This window comes from Eucalyptus grandis, chromosome 1 (assembly GCF_016545825.1).
Source record: "Eucalyptus grandis isolate ANBG69807.140 chromosome 1, ASM1654582v1, whole genome shotgun sequence".
Taxonomy (NCBI): Eukaryota; Viridiplantae; Streptophyta; class Magnoliopsida; order Myrtales; family Myrtaceae; genus Eucalyptus; species Eucalyptus grandis.
The window spans coordinates 25,563,359-25,584,790 of record NC_052612.1 but is presented as its reverse complement, the minus strand read 5'-3'; the positions used below and the strand labels follow the sequence as shown (position 1 = coordinate 25,584,790).

At 39.3% G+C, this 21,432-nt stretch overlaps 1 protein-coding gene and 1 pseudogene across 1 annotated transcript; both read right to left on the bottom strand.

Moving 5' to 3' along the window:
- Positions 1–356: 356 nt before the first annotated feature.
- Positions 357–10,225, bottom strand: LOC120296253 (annotated as a pseudogene).
- A 2,523-nt stretch (positions 10,226–12,748) lies between these two features.
- LOC104435964 (glutathione S-transferase L3) lies at positions 12,749–15,498 on the bottom strand. The gene is made up of 10 exons (XM_010048692.3): positions 15,356–15,498; positions 15,201–15,275; positions 15,012–15,072; positions 14,792–14,878; positions 14,347–14,445; positions 14,166–14,268; positions 14,017–14,093; positions 13,715–13,822; positions 13,102–13,188; positions 12,749–12,981 (listed from the first exon to the last, which is right to left on the bottom strand). Exons 1-10 carry the CDS (start codon positions 15,364–15,366, stop codon positions 12,970–12,972), a joined length of 720 nt encoding a protein of 239 aa, XP_010046994.1. The 5' UTR covers positions 15,367–15,498; the 3' UTR covers positions 12,749–12,969.
- Between the last annotated feature and the right edge of the window lie 5,934 nt (positions 15,499–21,432).

Sequence of the window (21,432 nt, the reverse complement as noted above, 5' to 3'; positions counted from 1 at the left end):
AGAAAGTTTCCTATGCACGGAAAATAATGTCTTTATGGATTGGCCTTTGTCCCTTTCTGTGTTTGTGTACTACTAAAACTGACGCAACCAGGATAGTCCAGTAGCTTTCATGAAGACAAAACTTAACGCAAAGGATTCGAAAATGAACTTTTTTAATTGACGAAATTTCAAGCAACATCACCATACTAATTTCGAACTGTAAAAGAGGCATCGCTGCATCTAGAGCGGATACACAAGACAACTAGCCTCAGGGAAACATCTAAAGAAGGAGTATAATAACTAAGAAGCTATTCCACTCTTTTCTCTACTCCCCTTTATTCTCTTCGTATAGAGCAATACCATTATCCTGACCCCATCTACAGCTGAGCCTGCATTCGAGGAAAAGACTGATTAGGGACCGGAAACAAACTCAACGGGGCTGAGAGGGGAAAGAACGTTGCTCAGAAAAGATCGTGACGTCAAGTTTGAGTCTGGGTTAGAAGCATTACGCTGAAGCGTGCCTTCCAGTATTCAATAAATTCTTTGTCTGCTTGTAAGCATCAACCTTGTCCATTTCCTGCACGGGATGAAGTAGAAGGAAAGATCAATGCATGATATGGTCTCAAGCAAGGACAATATTGAGCAGAGCTGCTGAATTTGTAACTCATATAGATATGACTTGACATTGCCCAAGTAGTATAAGCACACTCGATCAAAACATTTGTCTGTAAAACTGATTGGGCTCTACACGTAAATCATGTTTTCCTTTCAAGAGAGGATGCATTTGAACAGAAAATATGGTCACCACAACTGGTGAATGATCTGAAGGTTGGAGGAGACTGACTCTCATTCTATATATGACTCTCTTGTGGCATGTCAGGATCTCCGCATAGACATACTCCAACGCTACAGTTGTTCACCAAGGCCAAAGTTTAGCCTGGACACTATCTAGAAACTGTCTATCATTGATTCACCATTTCACTCAGAACCAATCTTGGAATTTAGTTGTTTTTTTGTTGTTGGGAAGAAAGAGTTTTGTCCAAAATGGAAGAGAAATGACGCTTATATTAAGCATTGGCCTGAGACTAGATTCCTTCCTGTAGTACTTTAGCTGGTACGTTCATGATGGGGTGCGATTGGATCGCACCATTTGGACTTGATATGCTACGTTGGAAAGACACAATTGAAAGGTTATAAAGGGTGTCGTATATAAGTCTTTTGTAGACACTCGTTGGCACCGGTTGGCAGATCATTCGCACCAAAATTTTCTCTCCCTTTCCAAAGAAGAAGAAGGCATTCCATTTTCACTTTTGCAAGAACAATCGGCATTTACGCCGTGGAAATCGGGTGTTTTCCTTGTGATTGCATCCAGACTAACGTGAGGTAGTGTTGTTCGTGATTTATTCGCAATTCAATGTTCGTTCCGGGGTTATTTGCTGTTTGCGCATCGGAATCAGGTAAGTCGTCTTCTGCCAACTTGAATTCCAACATTGGTATCAGAGCCCAGTCGTGATTTCTGCCTTGTTTTTCATCGAGTTTTCTCATTTACCATTTGATATTAGGATCAAGAGATTGTATTCTATACTGTTTGGATCTCTAAAAGTCGGAATTGCCATATGAAAAACTCGAAATTGAACCAGAGCAAAGAACAGGTTCGGGGTCGCGTGCATCCATGAGGTTTTAGTCATTTTTCGAAATAATTTTTTGGTCAAAATTAATTTTTGACCAGACAGGGTGAAAGAGCACGTCGAGACGAGTCCAGCGATGGGTCGAACGCCGCCGGGAGACGCCGGACGCGCCCACACACGCGGGCAGAAGCCGCTGCGCGTGGGCGTCACACGCCTGAAGCGCTGGCACAATTAGCGCGTGGGCCACACGCGCCAGTCGGCGAACCGGCACGTGCACGATGCGTGCCAACTAGCGAACCGACGCGTGATGACGTCACCCAAACGATCGGTAACCACTGGGATGACATCATCGATAATGTCAGCGCTAGCGACAGTTGGCCGACCGGTCACCAGTCGGCGACCCGACCCGAGACTCGACCCGACCGTTGACCGATCAATGGTTGGACCGGTTGGTCCGATTGGACTGGTCGGACCGGTCAGACCGGACCGGCCAGGAGCCGTTTGGCTTGCTGGCGTGTGCGCCACACGCGTCGCGCACTCAGGCAGCGCGTGGGGGTGCGTGCGAGCTCTGATTGGAGCGTGGTCAGTGGCGTTTGGTTCGTATGAGTGTCCTCTACACAGTGGTATAATTATTTTATATTTTTGAATTTTATAAATGCATGAAAATGCGTAGGAAACCCTATGTACGTGTATTTTTTGGGGTTTAATGCAGCTTATTCATTTGTAGCTTGTATTTTCTTGTGATTAGGGAAATACAGTAACTAGCTTGTGTACAAATGATGTTATATATGCTGTGTAGAGCTTGGTTCAATGATATGATGTATATATTTTAATATACTTGCAATTTTCTAGTTGCTAGAAAATTAGAACAATGGTAGGAAATCCATTACATGTTGAATTGCAATTTTAATTATAGTTGAAGCATGATTGTTGTTTATACGTTGGTTATTATCATGCTATGTTTTTGTGTTAAGGAAAAATGTAGAAATTACATAAGGTCATGTAATTATTTTTCCTAGTGGGAGTTCGTAGATTGGTAGAATTGAAAGGAGTTCTCCCCTAGAACTTAAAATTTGCGTAAATTAAACTAATTAATGATAATAGAACAATTGTACATAGAAGTTGATTGGGAACATTGTGAACTTTTGTTTTTGTGTCTTTTGTTGAATTATCATTAATTTAGTTTGTCTTTGCTGCAAATTAAATATGTGTGTTACTCTGTATAGTGTGCTAGTATTGATTCTGCGTTTATTATGTCAATGTGTTATAGCAATTGATTATGGCTTCAGTATCCAAGACCATTGTGGCTGACCTCAATAAGGGTGAGAAGCTGAACGGTGACAATTATGATATTTGGCACCGAAAGGTTCAGTACATCCTTGAGGAGCAAGAGGTTTTGGAAACCCTCAACCATACCATGGATGAACCTGAGCATGGAACTTCAGCTCAACACATGAGAGATCTGGAAGCTTATCAAGCTTGGAAAAAGAAAAATAGCATTGCTCGCATCACGTTGCTGAGCTGTATGCAAGATGATCTCATGTGTGAGTTTGAAAGTTATGATAAAGCTCAAGTTATGTGGGTTGCCTTGAAGGATAAGTTTGGGGGTACATCTGTCACTAAGCTGAGGAGACTCACCATCAAGTTTGACACATTCCGAAAGCGCCCAAATGTAACGATGAGGCAGCATCTTCGGGAGATGTCAAGCATGATCTGTGAGCTGAAGTCAGCAAGTCATTCCTTTACTGATGAACAGCAAGTTCAGACTGTTATAAGGTCTCTTCCTGATAATTGGGGGCATGTGAAAATCAATATGACACATAATGAGAACATCGTCACTTTTGATGATATTGCGCGTCATTTGGAATTAGAGGATGAGCGCCTAGAGGCTGCGAGATCCTCTACACATGCTTATGTTTCTGAATCGAGTTCGCGCAAAGCTTCAGGCTTCAAGCGTAAGAGGAATCTCCAGTTCAACAACAAAGGGAAGATGACTGATCAGGGACCTAAGAGGGCTAAGACCTTCCGATGCAAGAAGCGTGGTGGGAAGAAGAACAAGGCCAAGGTGAAGTGCCACAATTGTGGCAAGATGGGTCACTTTGCTCATGAATGCACTGAGTCGAAAAAGGTACCATATTACTCAATTACTTTGAGTAATGCTTTTGTTTCTAGTACTGTAATGCTTGCTGAATCTCATCCAATGTGGACTGTAGACTCAGGAGCAATAGACCATGTAGCTAGAGACCGAGAAGCATTTGTGAAGTATCGTCGGATACCGCCTGGAAGAAGATGGATATATGTTGGGAATATCTCAAGAGTTGAAGTGAAGGGTATCGGCACATGTAAATTAATCTTACGTGGTAGTCGAAACCTATTCCTGCATAATGTCCTTTATGCTCCAGATATTCGACGAAACTTGGTATTTGTAGTTGTTCTTCTTAGCTTAAGTTATGTATTGAATTTCCATTGTGATTGTGTTGACATTTTGTATGGAACAGTTTATTATGGTTCAGGTCATGTATCGAATGGTTTTATGGTGTTAGACATTGACTATGATCAGTACAATGTTAATGTTGATGGTTGTTTTTCTTTAATTGCGTCTTCTAATAACGTTGAGATTGATGCAAGTACTTGGCATGCTAAATTAGGTCACATTGGATTGCAAAGAATGCAAAGATTAGCTAGAGAAGGCCTTTTAGGGTCACTCACTAATGTTAGTCTATCCGTATGTGAACATTGTCTGGCAGGAAAAACAACTAGAAAACCATTCGGTAAAGGGACTAGAGCTGAATTTCCATTGCATCTCATACATTCTGACATTTGTGGTTCTTTGAATGTGAGGGTGAGGCATGGAGCCTCATATTTCATCACTTTCATAGATGACTTCACGCGTTTCGGTGATGTCTTTCTGATCTCCCATAAGTCAGAAACATTAGACTGCTTTAGACGATATATAGCGATGGTAGAGAATCAGTTGAACAAAACAATAAAGGCATTGAGAACCGATCGTAGACGTGAGTATCTATCGGAGCAATTCAAGGCTCTTTGTGATGAAAAGGGAATTGTACGACAATTGACTATTCCTGGTACTCCACAACAAAATGGGGTAGCTGAGAGAAGGAATAGAACCCTATTGGAAATGGTTAGGTCTATGATGGCGCAAACAAATTTACCTATCTCCTATTGGGGAGATGTGTTATTGACTGCTGCCTATATACTTAACCGTGTGCCCTCAAAATCGGTCACTTCCACCCCTTATGAATTATGGACTGGTAGGAAACCAGACTTGAGTAGTCTACGTCCATGGGGATGTGCAGCTTATGTTCATGATTTTTCTCATAAACATGGAAAATTAGGTTCTAGAGGGAAGAAATGTATCTTTATAAGATATTCCGAACACTCCAAAGGGTACGTGTTCATAGGTGAACAAGCTGATGGAAGTGTGACCGAAATGGAGTCACGAGATATCACGTTCTTGGAGAACGATTTTCCTAGTAGAGGTGAGATTGATAAGGACTTCCAATTATATGAGATGGAAGATCCTGATAACACACCCACTGATGTTGTAGAGGGAAATGAAGATTTACCTCAACACACAAGACCTAGTGGGAGTGTTGCATCACCTGATGAATTGAATTCAAGAGAAATTCAATTGCGTAAAAGTAATCGTAAAAGTATTCCCCGTTGTCGTTTTGAAATTGAAGGGGAATTATTTATGATTGCTCAAAAAGACGATGCTGAGCCTAAGACTGTTCAAGAGGCTCTTTCGTTCTCTGATAAGGAAGAATGGAGAAAAGCTTTGGAAGATGAGATGGAGTCAATGAGGGCAAACCATGTTTGGGACTTGGTTGATCTACCACCCAATCGTAAGGCCATTGGAAACAAATGGGTCTTTAAGATTAAGCGTAGGATGGATGGATCCATTGAAAAGTATAAGACTCACTCAACAAGAGGGTATAGACTATGAGGAAACTTTTTCACCAGTTGTAAGGTTTGCCTCAATACGCCTTATTCTAGCTATCGTTGCATATTTGGACCTTGAATTACATCAAATGGATGTAAAGACGGCATTTCTCAATGGACAATTAGATGAAGAAATCTATATGAAACAACCAATATGTTTCATAGCTAAAGGTCAAGAGCATAAAGTTTGCAAATTTCATCGCTCAATATATGGCCTTAAACAATCATCTAGACAGTGGTATCTTCGTTTTTATCGAGCAATAATAACATTTGATTTCACGATGATCGAAGAAGATCACTGTGTATATGTCAAGTGGTCTAAAGATAAATTTGTTATTTTATCACTTTATGTGGACGATATTCTGTTGGCTGGAAATGACAAGGTTTTGGTTATCACCATAAAAGAATGGTTGTCCTCCAATTTTGAGATGAAGGACATGGGAGAAGCTGCTTATATATTATGAGTTAAGATCGAAAGAGATCGATCGAGGAAACTCCTTACTTTATCACAAAAGTCTTATATTATAAAGATTCTTGAGCGTTTCAATATGCAGCATTGTAATCCCATTGATACCCCTGTTATGTAAGGTGAAGGCCTAAGTACTGAAATGTGTCCTAAGACTCCAGAAGAAATTAAAGTGATGGAAACTGTTCCTTACGCTAGTGCAATCGGAAGTCTGATGTATGCTATGATATGTACTTGACCCGACATATGTTGTGCCGTGGGATTGGTGATCCGATATCAATCAAATCCCGGTCAAGCACACTGGAAAGCAGTGAAGAGGATCCTGAGATACTTGAAGGGCACCATGGACTATCGACTTTGTTACCAAGGGAATGATTTACGCCTATTGGATTATTCAGATGCCGATTGGGGTGGAGACCTGGATGAGCGTAAATTGACTTCTGGATATGCGTTCTTGCTCAATGGAGGTGCGATTTCTTGGAATAGCAAGAAACAGACATGCACGACCTTGTCTACGATGGAGGCAGAATTTATTGCATGTTCTGTCGCAGTGCAAGAAGCAGTATAGCTAAAACGTTTCTTGGAAAATTTAGCTACTGTCACTAAAGTTCCAAGACCGGTGACAATTTATTGCGATAGTCAAGCAGCCATTGCCTATGTGAAAGATCCCAAATATCATGGAAGGACAAAGCACATTGACATAAAGAATAACTTTATCAGAGATATTTTAACTCAGAAAGAAGTGATCTTGCAATACATTTCAACCAATAGAATGGTTGCTGATCCATTTACGAAGGCTATTCCTAGAGACATGTTCTTGACCCATAGGATGTCATTAGGATTGCGTAGAATGTGATATCTGTTATTGTAGAGGATCATTGGTTTATGCATTTGTGGACAGATATATTGTACTTATTTGTTTATTAGTGATTTGATATTTTAATCAATAAGTACAAATCCACTATAAGACTAGCACAAACACACATATATTATTGAAAAGTATGTCAGCAGGCAATGATTGGCTCACTCACACGAGCAATCGCCTCAAGTGCTTTAGAAAGCACGTTGAGATGAGACGTTATGTACAAATAAATGCTAAAGAGTAAGTTTGGTACATAAAATATGTCGCATTGATTTGAGGTCTATGATTTATTTATAATAAGACCGAACATGATAGTCCCATAATCATGTATGCATGTAAGATGCTGGATGCGAGTACTTAATTGGGCGCTATAGAAAGCGAGCTAATATAACACTCGGGCTAAATATGAGTACGTGAGAAGCACGTGACTATGTTCAGGCTAAGATCCGTATAATGGATATATTTAATAAATGACATACGCTCTTATAGAAAAAGTAATTCACTATAGCACGTAATTCATACTGCATGTGCATTATACGACCAACAAGGAAATGTGAGTAAAATTATCCCTATTTACTCATCGTGTGAGCCCTTGAGGTAATTTATAATTTACCTCAATTTTGTGCCCTATGTTACTTCTGACTATGTTCTCGAAGTAAAAGATCAATGTTGCTACTTTAGCATGTTACGGGCGGTCATGAATAGATATGGCCTATGAGATGTGTCTAGAAAAGCAGTTGTTCTGAAATTGAGAGAGACATGAGTGCGAAGGAAAACTGTTGTTGTTTTACATCTATCACATGTATTTACTGGTCGACCAATTATATCGCTCTATGTGGTTGCGGATGTAATTGTAAATACATAGTGTTTTTTTAGAATAGTCAAGTATAGCCTTTTAAGGGATAGGTATACTTGGACTGATGTAGCAAAATATGTTTGGGGCACTGTGAGACATCGATTGTTTATTTCTTTTCGGGGTTGTAGCCATTATGTCATCCCTAACAGGTGCATAATTTGAGCTCCCAAATGCAGGTGTACTTACTGGTCGCACGGCTTATTTGCCAGTATGAATTGTTTTGTAAAATTGAAGAATGTTGAATGCTTTACATTCTTGATAGAACGCTATCAAGCCCATCATGTCCGAGTGGGAGATGTAGTACTTTAGCTGGTACATCCATGATGGGGTGCGATTGGATCGCACCATTTGGACTTGATATGCTACGTTGGAAAGACAATTGAAAGGGCATGAAGGGTGTCGTATATAAGTTTTTTGTAGACACTCGTTCGCACCGGTTGGCAGATCATGCGCACCAAAATTTTCTCTCCATTTCCAAAGAAGAAGAAGGCATTCCATTTTCACTTTTGCAAGAACAATCGGCATTTACGCCGTGGAAATCGGGTGTTTTCCTTGTGATTGCATCCAGACTAACGTGAGGTAGTGTTGTTCATGATTTATTCGCAATTCAATGTTCGTTCTAGGGCTATTTGCTGTTTGCGCATCGAAATCAGGTAAGTCGTCTTCTGCCGACTCGAATTCCAATCCCGTACCTCAATCCACGCTACTAATTTTGGTCTGCCAGCAGTGATGTCGTAATTCCATACCTCAGATAAGTAACTCTGGAATCTTTCAACAAAGGGGATGTAGGCAATGTCCACCTGAAATCACAAAATTAGACCCTAAATAATGGTCGACAACATATCAATAATCACATATCAGGCGAAATTTCTCGCAGCAAGATAGGTTTGCTCATTATACGGATTTCATCGATCAACGGATCTATTGTTTAACCAATCTAGAAAAGAAAAACCACCGATGAGCCCCTAATCAAATATGAGAATGCCAACATACCCCACTGCATTGTCCGAGAAAGAATGGTCCATCCTCAAATTTGCCAAGAGCATTCTCCACGTGGTCGAAAGCAGAAGCTGATGCAGAAGACAGAGTTCACTTATGGTAACAGAGATACCTGTCATCGAAAAAGCCCCTAGAGAACTTACCACATTCTTTCGGTCCTTCTCCCTTGAATGAATTAAAGACTACGCTCACGAATTCATCAACATAAGACCACATTTCCTCACCAAACTTTCTCCTTTCAGGATCCTACATATCAAAGAGCAGCCCTTTGTTATAAGCAAACCACAGAAACAAGAAATGCACATTTGCTACTCAGTGCTCACATCAGGGAACAGAGGAGGCCCTTCAAAGTTGCTGTCCATGTATTTAATGAGGTCTAGGCTCTCTCCAATGATTTTCCCGTTGTGCTCCAAGGCCGGAACCTAATCATAAGTTAAAAGAAGAAAAACAAAATGTGCCCATCAAATAAACAATGGCTAAAACTCACCCTTTTCATTTAATTAAAAAGGTCAGAATGGCCAAATAAAGAAAGTAGGGAGCCAATTGATTTTCTCCAGTTAACATTAGCAACCATAAGAGTCGAATTTTTCTATAATAAACATAAAAAAATCGAGCCACGCATGGTTTTGGAATTCATGATAACTAATAACACAAGAGCTGACTTTTAAAATCCGGAATCCCGTGGGCACTTGTCCACTGATATGAAAACACAAACAAAGAATTAAGCAACTGGCAACGCGCACAAAAGACAAGCGAAAGAAGAATCACCTTATTCACGGGGTAGACTTTCTCCTTGTACCAAGCAGGCCTGTCTTGAAGATTAAGAGGAACTAACTTAATCTTGTCCTGCAGTCCCTGAAACTCACGAATGTAATCCCAATTCTGAAACTAATCATGAACCGGATCAAAATGAACTAAATGACCTATAGAAAGACGAATCGCGCATGGTTCTCGTTAAATTGCACATGATCACAGAGAATGAACTCACCTTATAGTTCCTCGTGATCCAGACACGATGAGCAAATGGGCATGCGTAAGAGGTGTACAACCTTCAGAAAATTTGGAAAATACAAACACAAGCAGAACCATAAGACAATCTCTTACCATTCTTATCAGTAATCACACAGTGTGATTCACACTGACTCAACTCAAACGACGCTTGAAGGAAAAAAAAGAAGAAGAGTCGAACCTCGTTGTTCCATCGAAAAGAGGAGGTTGCTCGGCGCTGGATTCCAACCGAGCAGGCAAGTTCTCAACCACGGCACTGCGACAGATTCGAAACAAAAAATTAAGCAAGGGATCGTCCAAAAAAAAAAAAAAAGAAAAGAAAAGAAAAAACGCAAGATCGCGAGAGATTCTTACGGAGTAGCCATTGGCGTACGGTAGTTCCAGGAGAGAAAATCTGCGGGATGTTCGTGCTTCTCTGCGTCGGCGTCGATTTCAATGTGAACGAGAATGGCGTCCAAGTGCGGAGGAGGGTTTGAAGAGTTGAGGTAGTGATGTGGCAATAGTACCACCGGTAAGTTTTGTACGGGATTCGTTCGAATGTAATAAATTCTTTTCGGCTGCTTAAGTCATAGCCTACGTATTGCATACTGGGTCGCCATAATATTCTTCTTTTTTTAAATTTGCCATATAACTTTTGTCACAGTGGGCTTTCCGCGTTGGGGGAACATTCTTAAAAATTTTGGCACTTAAGTAATTTTGAAAGTTATAATATTCAAATGAACGTTTTTATAGAAGTTGTAACACTTTCCATGATTGAGGAAAAAAAATTATAGAACTAAAATGAACACTATATAAAGATTGTGGCACTTATAATATTTTTATCTTGATATTGGCACCCTTACCAGCTGAACATTGTATCAACTCAGTTTGTCTAGATTATACATTTATTTTAGAATATATATTGTTGTTACTCTAGAGCAATCAAAACCGTCCTAGGGACTGAACGTAATTTGAACGTTGCATCAACTCGATTTATAGTAGCCACTACTTAGTAATTACATATTTAATCGAACGCTCAAGTGAATAATTTTCACGTATATATATTATCCACTTTTGCATTTTAGTGCAAATTGATAGGAATCGGGCTTAAAACTACTTATTAATACATGACCAATAAGTTAAATATAATGATCCATCAAGGCCCAAGCCCATCCAGAAGACCGTTCACCCTCGTCCGAACGTCACCGTCCGAACGTCACCGCTGCAAACGTCGGACGACGTCCGAACTACTTGAACATCCACAATCGAACGCAATGGTCCGGTCTGACTAAGCTTGATTTGCCTAAAATACCAGAGATTGTAACTTGAGCAGCACTTCAAAGGACAAGTATAGATAGAAGAACTCTGTTCATTAATAAATGTCCTTCATCGTGTCCAAAACTACAATGCTCTAGAGATGACTCCGTACATTATCGCGTAGTATTTAATCATTTACTCATTCATATCACAATTGATTTCCTAGGCCTTCCACAAAACAATTCTTTTCACAAAACCAATCCGTAACATAGATTGGTTTCACATATCAAATCAAATCACCTTTCAGTAAGCCATACGCAAAGTCAATGTAATTCCTTCACAAAAAGGTTTTGCAAACCCAAAATATATCCTCTTCTCCAACTTTGTTCATCAAGCAAAATATATACATCACAATATATTTTCTACACCATTTTGGAATTTATTTCATGACCCAATAACATTTTAAAGTGCCTTTTATAAAACATTTCTTAAATCACTAAAGAACTCATATCATAAACCAAGTTCACAAATTATACATAACATTTTGCAACATAGCTCATTTGCCATTTCTCAACCATTTCTCGTATCATTCTCAAATATTAAAAGCTAGTAATTACCCAATCTAGAATTTTATGCAATAAACATGCTCTTTAATTACTTATAATGTCTTGAGTCTCTACCGTTTTCAAGGCATGAGCTCACAAATTCATAGAAGAAATAAAATTAAACTAAGCAAAATGTCGTTTCAAATATGGCTTGGCTAAACTAAGCTTAAACACTAATATAATAGTTCCTACACATTGACAAATTGTTCACCCGAAACGATTATTTGAACTTAAACTCAATGCGAAACTCAACCTCAAACCATAAAATTTCGCTCCAACAAAACCGTTGATTCAAATCAACGACTACAAAACCCCATAACTCTACATCGTCACAATCCACAATTCCTGAGAAATTCCATAACTCCACAACTTAAATATCGGATTTCGCGAATCAATTTTCACTAAGCTTCGAATATACAACTTAATTTTGAAAATTACCCTGATTGGACGAATGAGGGGTACAAGTACTTACTAGCCATTGTGAACCGAAATTGAATCGCCTTAGCGAGGCCCCCGTGTCGTACGCGTACAAAAACCCCTTGTTTCTTTTTTCCTTCCCTCTTCATTTCTTTCCTCTCTTTCCTTTTCCCTTCTTGCGCGAGCTCTCGGGCTCTCTTTTATTCTAAGCCAAGCGTCCCCTCCTTCATTTGTTGCCCAACTGTTCTTTCTTTCTTTTTAATTCCGTGGGTCCCCATCCTTTGAAAAGTCAACATATTACATACCTAAGCCGACCCCTAGATCCAGATATAGGAGAGAAAGAGAGTACTTGATGAGGCACCTGGCACAAATTTGTGCTTGGACTGGTCGTTAAATAAAAAAAAATGACTATATGATGGTAGAAACGAATAATGCGTAAATAAGGCCTAAGCCATTTGAGCTAGTCACTAATTTTTTATAAATGCCTTCGACAGTTATATGTGTTGGGTAATTTAATTGAATTGCGTAATTGACTGTGCGATTATGTAATAAAATTACCATTAGATGATCGTCACCCAACGAGCAATTAATCCCGCTCAAAAGAAATTTTCCTATGCACGGAATCTTTATGGATTGGCCTTTGTCCCTTTATGTCTTTGTGTACTATTGGAACTGACGCAGCCAGGATAGTCCAGCAGCTTTCATAAAGACAAAACTTAACGCAAAGGATTCGAAAGTGAACTTTTTTAATTGATGAAATTTCAAGCAACATCACCATACTAATTTCAAACTGTAAAAGAGGCATCGCTGCATCCAGAGCGGATACACAAGACAACTTGCCTCAGGGAAACATCTAAAGAAGGGGTATAATAACTAGGAAGCGATTCCACTCTGTTCTTTACTCCCCTTTATTCTCTTCGTATAGAGCAATACCATTATCCTGACCCCATCTACAGCTGAGCCTGCATTCGAGGAAAAGACTGATTAGTGACCGGAAACAAACTCAACGGGGCTGAGAGGGGAAAGAACGTTGCTCAGAAAAGATCGTGACGTCAAGTTTGAGTCTGGGTTAGAAGCATTACCCTGAGGCGTGCCTTCCAGTATTCAACAAATTCTTTAGTATTCGACAAATTCTTTGTCTGCTTGTAAGCATCAACCTTGTCCATTTCCTGCACGGGATGAAGTAGAAGGAAAGATCAATGCATGATATGGTCTCAAGCAAGGACAAAATTGAGCAGAGCTGCTGAATTTGTAACTCATAAAGATATGACTTGACATTGCCCATGTAGTATAAGCACACTCGATCAAAACATTTTTCTGTAAAACTGATTGGGCTCTACACGTAAATCATGTTTTCCTTTCAAGAGAGGATGCATTTAAACAGAAAATATGGTCACCACAACTGGTGAATGATCTGAAGGTTGGTGGAGACTGACTCTCATTCTATATATGACTTACTTGTGGCATGTCAGGATCTCCGCATAGACATGTTCCAACGCTACAGTAGTTCACCAAGGCCAAAGTTTAGCCTGGACACTATCTAGAAACTGTCTATCATTGATTCACCATTTCACTCAGAACCAATCTTGGAATTTAGTTGTTTTTTTGTTGTTGGGAAGAAAGAGTTTTGTCCAAAATGGAAGAGAAATGACGCTTATATTAAGCATTGGCCTGAGACTAGATTCCTTCCCGTACCTCAATCCACGCTGCTAATTTTGGTCTGCCAGCAGTGATGTCGTAATTCCATACCTCAGATAAGTAACTCTGGAATCTTTCAACAAAGGGGATGTAGGCAATGTCCACCTGAAATCACAAAATTAGACCCTAAATAATGGTCGACAACATATCAATAATCACATATCAGGCGAAATTTCTCGCAGCAAGATAGGTTTGCTCATTATACGGATTTCATCGATCAACGGATCTATTGTTTAACCAATCTAGAAAAAGAAAAACCACCGATGAGCCCCTAATCAAATATGAGAATGCCAACATACCCCACTGCATTGTCCGAGAAAGAATGGTCCATCCTCAAATTTGCCAAGAGAATTCTCCACGTGGTCGAAAGCAGAAGCTGATGCAGAAGACAGAGTTCACTTATGGTAACAGAGATACCTGTCATCGAAAAAGCCCCTAGAGGACTTACCACATTCTTTCGGTCCTTCTCCCTTGAATGAATTAAAGACTACGCTCACGAATTCATCAACATAAGACCACAGTTCCTCACCAAACTTTTTCCTTTCAGGATCCTACATATCAAAGAGCAGCCACTTTGTTATAAGCAAACCACAGAAACAAGAAATGCACATTTGCTACCAAGTGCTCACATCAGGGAACAGAGGAGGCCCTTCAAAGTTGCTGTCCAAGTATTTAATGAGGTCTAGGCTCTCTCCAATGATTTTCCCGTTGTGCTCCAAGGCCGGAACCTAATCATAAGTTAATAGAAGAAAAGCAAAATGTGCCCATCAAATAAACAATGGCTAAAACTCACCCTTTTCATTTAATTAAAAAGGTCAGAATGGCCAAATAAACCAAGTAGGGAGCCAATTGATTTTCTCAAGTTAACATTAGCTACCATAAGAGTCGAATTTTTCTATAATAAACATAAAAAAAATGAGCCACACATGGTTTTGGAATTCATGATAACTAATAACACAAGAGCTGACTTTTAAAATCCGGAATCCCGTGGGCACTTGTCCACTGATCTGAAAACACAAACAAAGAATTAAGCAACCGGCGACGTGCACAAAAGACAAGCGAAAGAAGAATCACCTTATTCACGGGGTAGACTTTCTCCTTGTACCAAGCAGGCCTGTCTTGAAGATTAAGAGGAACTAACTTAATCTTGTCCTGCAGTCCCTGCAACTCACGAATGTAATCCCAATTCAGAAACTAATCATGAACCGAATCAAAATGAACTAAATGACCTATAGAAGGACGAATCGGGCATAATTTTCGTTAAATTGCACATGATCGCAGAGAATGAACTCACCTTATAGTTCCTCGTGATCCAGATACGATGAGCAAATGGGCATGCGTAAGAGGTGTACAACCTTCAGAAAATTTGGAGAATACAAACATAAGCAGGCCCATAAGACAATCTCTTCTTTACCAATCTTATCAGTAATCACACTGACTCAACTCGAACGACGCTTGAAGGAAAAAAAGAGAAGAGTCGAACCTCGTTGTTCCATCGAAAAGAGGAGGTTGCTCGGCGCTGGAGTCCAACCGAGCAGGCAAGTTCTCAACCACGGCACTGCGACAGAATCGAAACAAAAAATCAAGCAAGGGATCGTCCAAAATAAGAAAAAACGCAAGATCGCGAGAGATTCTTACGGAGTAGCCATTGGCGTACGGTAGTTCCAGGAGAGAAAGTCTGCGGGATGTCCGTGCTTGACCGCGTCGGCTTCGATTTCAATGTGAACGAGAATGGCGTCCTAGTGCGGAGGAGGGTGTCCAAGGGTTGAGGTAGTGATGTGGCAAAAGGAGTACCATCAAGTTTTGTACGGGATCCGCTTAAATGGCCCAAATTTTTTGGGACTATTTAAATCATAACTTATATATCGTACTCACTTAAATATCATAATATTTTTTCTAACTATTTGTCATATCACTTTTGTCACGTTGAGTTTTTGGCATTACACTAACATTTAAAAAAGAAAAATTGACCCTTAAATGATTTTGAAAGTTATGATATTTGAATGAACAGCTTTTTTTAAGTTATGACACTTTCATTTGTCGAAAAAAAATTAGAAAAAATTCCAAATGAGAATCTGAAATGGATCAATTTTTTCAAATAAGGATCCAAAATGAATTTTGTGTCAGATAAAAACCTAAAATTGACCAATTATTTCAAATAAGGACCTGAAGTGATTGAAGCAATTCCAAATAAAGACCTAAGCTTGCTGATTAGCCAAATATTCGCTAACTATCAAGCATGTGACATTTCCGACGACTAGAGTTTGGGCAATTTTGTCCAAAAAATATCTATGAAAAATTAACAAATCCTAAAACATAAACAAAAAACCCTAGGTTTTCTACGGTCTCCTCGTTCCTTGTACCCATCCTCTGCAAAGTCAAAGACCGAAGTTCTCCCCATTCTTTGTATCTATCCTCCGCAAAGTCGAAGACCCAAATTCTCTGCCGGTTGAGGCATGATTTCAAAAACAAGAACAAAACCAAATTCTTCTTTCTTTGTTTGCGGATACCCAAATTCTCCGCCAATCGAGTAAGGTGATGAGCAACGAGAATCGAGTCATGACGATGACCGAGTAGCGATTTGGTTGAGGAGCAACAGGGGAGAAGAAAGAAAAAACGTAAACATCTAAATGAATAACCTAAGCTTAATTAATTTAGAATTTTCCATTTTTTTCCAATCACAAATTTCTGACAAAATTGCCCCTATTTTAATTGCAAGAAAATGTCTGCCGGCGAGCTTAGGTCCTCAATAGAGATTAACTTGATCACTTTGGATTCTTATTTGACACAAAATTCACTTTGGGTCTTTATTTGAAACAATTGATTCACTTTGGATCCTTATTTGACACAAAGTTCACTCTGGGTCTTTATTTGAAATTTTCCCAAAAAATTATAATATTAAAGTGGAAGGCATACAAAAGTTATAACACTTATGATGTTGTAACAATAGCGAAGTGAGAGTGGTTACGGCTGCTTCATTGAAATTTTTTGGTTGGCCTACCTAGAGAATGCGAATTTTGCATGTCCTCGTAAAGTTCTAGTAGGTTCGCTCGAGATGGAAAAGTCTGGAAATATGGTAGAAGTATGGCTAAAGTTCTGACGAAAAGATAAGCTATGCCTAAAATGACGTAAAGATGTCTATCAAAGTAGAAATGTTCTTTAATTGGAGAAATCGATAAGTGAAAATACTTAATAATGTAGCCAGATAATATAAATACAGAGGAAACTATTTGAGCTTATCAAAGTCGAAATATTCATTAATTATTGAAACGAAACCGTGTTTTCGGTTTGGGTTAAAACATGTACACATGTCATACTATTTCATTCAATTCGGATAGCATGAAAACCCGAATTGAAGGGAACTATTGACACCCTACTGTTTGAACATTGTATTAACTCGATTTGACTAGATTGTAACTTTATTCTAGAGTATATCTTGTTGTTACTCTAGAGCAATCAGAACTGTCTTGGGGACCATATGTAATTTGAAAGTCGTATCAACTCGATTTATGATACCCACTACTTAGTAATTTACATATTTAATTGAACGCTTAAGTGAATAATTTTCACGTATAGATATTCTCGACTTTTACCTTTTGGTGCATATTGAAATGAATCGAGCTCGGGACCACATGGTAATACACGACCGATAAGTTAAATATAATGATCCATCAAGACCCAAGCCCATCTAGAAGACTGCCCAAACCAAAAGCTAAGAAATAATTACAAAGTTCGCGCTAGTTCGAATGTGGCCCCTAGTAAAGTCGGACCACGTCCGAGTTACTTTTTTTTTTTTTTTTTTTATCGGTCCTACTCTACTCCTAATCTAACTCTCACTCCCAGACTTTTATTTTGCCTCATTGTAGGGCGTGGGAGTCGAAATCAAATCCTGAAACTAATTTATCATCATCCCAACCCCCCGAGAATGTGGGAATTCGAACTCCCCACCTCCTATTTCTATGTTGGAAGGGTGGCCACTGGGGTTTGGTTGAGCTACTTCAACATCCACAATTGAACGCAGCAATTTGGTCTAACTAAGCTTGACGCAACTAAAATACCAGAGATCATAACTTGAGCAGTACTTCAAAGGACAAGTATGAATAGAACTCAGTTTATTCTTGATAATCTAACTTGGGGATAAAGCCTAAATTTACCAATTTCCATTATCATAATCTAACTTGAGCACCGGAGGATTCTTGAAAAGCCCCATCCTGAGGACTTTCTTGTTTTCTATTTTACAGGACCAGCGCCCATTGCAAGAGATAGTGAGCAGACTTCTCCTTGCTGAAAATATTGGGTTTATCTTGTGTGCCAACGTAGCGAACAAGAAGAGTGTGATAATGTGACGCGTGTCCAAGTGGAGCCCAAGTGGTTAGATCATTTGGAGTTCTCTCCTCTCGCCCGACTCTCTCTCTCTCTCTCTCTCGTCACAACCGAGCCCTCGTTTGACAAACCATCGCATGGCCTCCACCTCTTCTTTGAAAGGTTTCCTCCACCATTGTGAAGTTCATCGATCAGGTGCATTGGTTCGTTAGTCAATCTAGGGCTCGATGGGAGAGAGAGGGGGCGGCTGAGAGAGAGAGAGAGAGAGAGAGAGAGAGAAGGCATAGTGAGGACCTCTTCGGAGAACTCGTTGTATGACAAGTTCAGTGTCCCAGAGAGAGCCTTGAATTCTGCGATTGCTTCAGTGAGCAAATCATAGAGCGAGTTGGAGGACAAGTCTAAGTGGGCGAGGTTGCAAAGATTCTTCATTTGAGTCGGGATCGAATTGGAGAGTGAGTTTCAGGAGAAGTTGAGAGAGACAAGTGAGGTCGCCTTGAAGAGGTGGGAGAAGATGGATTGGAGAAGTCATTGCCAATTAGGTTGAGCCATCTGAGCGAGTCGAGGAGGTTGAGCTTGAAAGGGATGTAGCCAGAAAGGTTCTTGCCAACGAGGAAGAGGGAGGCGACTTGGCCACAAGTGCAAGCGATGTTGGAGCCAAAGGGCGGCGGGTGGTTCATTGATCCAATGAGGGCTTGGTTGGAGAGAGAGGGGACAAGAGAGAGAGAGAGAGAGAGAGAGAGAAAGGGAGGATGGGAGGATGCTCAGTTCAAAATTTGGCTTGACAATATGGGTCCCATGCATGATACATGTCATGTTTTCAAGGATCTTGTTTGCTACGCTAAAAAACAAGACGCACCCAATATTTTCTCCTTGTCTAGAATCTCAGCATCCAAACATTGAAGAATCCATTCCAAATCCAAGAGAAACTTTGGAATATCACAAATGATATTCATTTTTAATCACATTTTAGTATAGAGTATTTGAGAGATTACGTGTTTATACATATGTATGTATTTTTTTCTTCTTTTGCTTCATTTCATACTTATCTATAGATTTTCGCGTTGTGGGGTTATATTTTTATTTTATAGTGTTACAAGATTCGTATATTGTGAACCTTAATGAAACTTAGCTTTTGCGACAGAGTTGACCATCTTAATAAAATATTCCATGCAATCCTCTCAGGATCTCAAGGGAGGACCACTTTCCCAAAACCCTAGGGATTATGGTCATAATTTCAGAGTTCTGAATTTATATAACTAGCCACAACCAAGAGTCAATCCTTACAGAGAATCTAGTGCTAGTAGTAGGAGACCTAACTCTTGCAATCGGCATGACAAATGGCAATAGAAATAAAACAGGACCAGATTGGGCAAAGCTGGAAATGTAATAGGATAGATGGCACACCTAGAATTGTCTCCCCAAAACCCTCTGACGATTCCAGCTTAGATGATGGAGAACGAGACCCCAACCTTCGTTTTCATTGCGAACCCTTCAACAAGGATGCATCTTAAACATTGTTGGTTGTATTATTGTACCGTGTCATATAAGGGCATTATTTTTTGCCACAGCACTTTTAGTATTGTCTTTTGTAAAAGCACATTGCAAATGCCTGTGTGATCATGTTTTCACTACAATACTATGTATTATTATTCTGAAAGCTTTCTTTTAGATGCTTTTGTCTGTAGTAAAAGTTTGTAGTACCCTTGGCTTCATCTATATAAGGGTATTTTTTCCAAGAAGTTGAAAAAGATTAGAGTTCGAGAAAATTACAAGATCATATATACTCTCCATGGTAAACACTTTCCTCTCTTTGTTGAAGTTCGTTGTCATTAAAAACTTAGAGTTACACCGTTAGTTCAATAGGATAAGTTTATTTTGTAAGTATGCTCTCCATTTACCCATCTTGTGGCTCTTGTGGATTAAAAAACTTCTCCAGCTTAAGAACCCTATGATATAGATTAGTGATTTCTAGAAACTAAAAAGCAATCTCTTTGAAAGGCCGAGGAAGGGCCATATGTTATGGAATAGCATAACTATCTTTGATAACAAATAGTTTATACTTTATAGTATAAAGTCCTCATGGCATCAAAACTAGCTTGATCTAAATTGGGTTAAGATTATAATTCTGTCTTATAATGCATTAGTACTAAAAGGAAGATCAATTCCATCATATTTGAACCTAAAGAAAATACTACTCCTAGATGTATCGATGTCACCATTATCCTAGACTCCTATTCCTTTTTGTAAATCTAATTCCTCCAAGATTGATTATCTTTATGAGGTTTCTAACATCAATGAAGACGAGAGATCTTCAATGCTCATCTCTCTTGTATATCCATATTCTATCTTTGCTAAGCCCACTTATTTTTAACCCATCCATTTAAAGCGTGTATCCACCATACTTTAGAGGACTTCAAGTAATACATCTAGTCAACTTGGTTTGACCAACACCCCATCTCAACCACTAAATAGGAACACTTTGTCAATCTACAGATTCCTCCTGAATTCCTCTTGAATTCCTCCATAAGAGTACACTCCGTTCCTCAATAAAGACAAAATGTATTGCGATAGTCACATGAAAAGTTCTCTCATTAATAGCTTACATGACACTACTCAATTCCTCGACTACCAACATGCCTATATTATGACAATCGAGACCACCCTCAATGCTCGAATTATGTTTGTAAAATTGTTCCCCAACTTCAACATTTCTCTTTCAAATCCTTGTTTGCTGACTACTTTGACAATCCAATTGCAAATTACTAGAGCTCCCCAGACTTTCAACTCTATTGTAGTAACTTTTCACCAAGGAGAATGCTCTTGATCTGACTCTTCCAGGAGTAGAGGATGCTCTTTTTGTTTTAGAGGATAACAACTTCACGCGTCCATGTGCCAAGGCAAATTCCTCGCTCAAAGGTATTTAAGCTTCTTTTAGGTACTTAGGTGATAACTATGAGAAGCTCCACCAGAGTGTTACATCTATCTAGTCTTTAGAGTTCAAATTCACTAGGAAGAAGGATGGCGGCGTGTTTATTAAATTTGATAATTCAAACTCCTCTTTTTTTTTTTTTCTTTTTTTTCATTTTTGTACCATTTTAATGATGCACTCATGCATTCCAAAAGAAGATAGTGAAGGCAAAAGACTCAAAATACTCTTTCAACCTTGAGCGGCATCCTCTTGTCTAGCTTCAAGATCCTCATCCAGGTCATTGCTTTTGGAATCTATACTACCAAAGTGAATTCTATCTAGCCCGTCCATAAGAAAAGGATGACAAGCATTCAAAGGAAAAGAAGAAAAAAATCTTGCTCATCTAAGCAATAATTTTTCCAAAAATGGGAAGATGTTGACACTACCATCGGCTCCCTTGGAGAAGAAGGTGAAGAAGGTGGGA

What these genes read in the sequence shown, in the direction of transcription:
- LOC104435964 (XM_010048692.3), bottom strand. An exon ending in CTTTTCGATGGAACAACGAG is followed by an intron (nt 15,073 to 15,200) that starts GTTCGACTCTTC and finishes AATTTTCTGAAG; the next exon opens with GTTGTACACCTCTTACGCAT. An exon ending in AGAAGGACCGAAAGAATGTG is followed by an intron (nt 14,094 to 14,165) that starts GTAAGTCCTCTA and finishes CTTCTGCATCAG; the next exon opens with CTTCTGCTTTCGACCACGTG.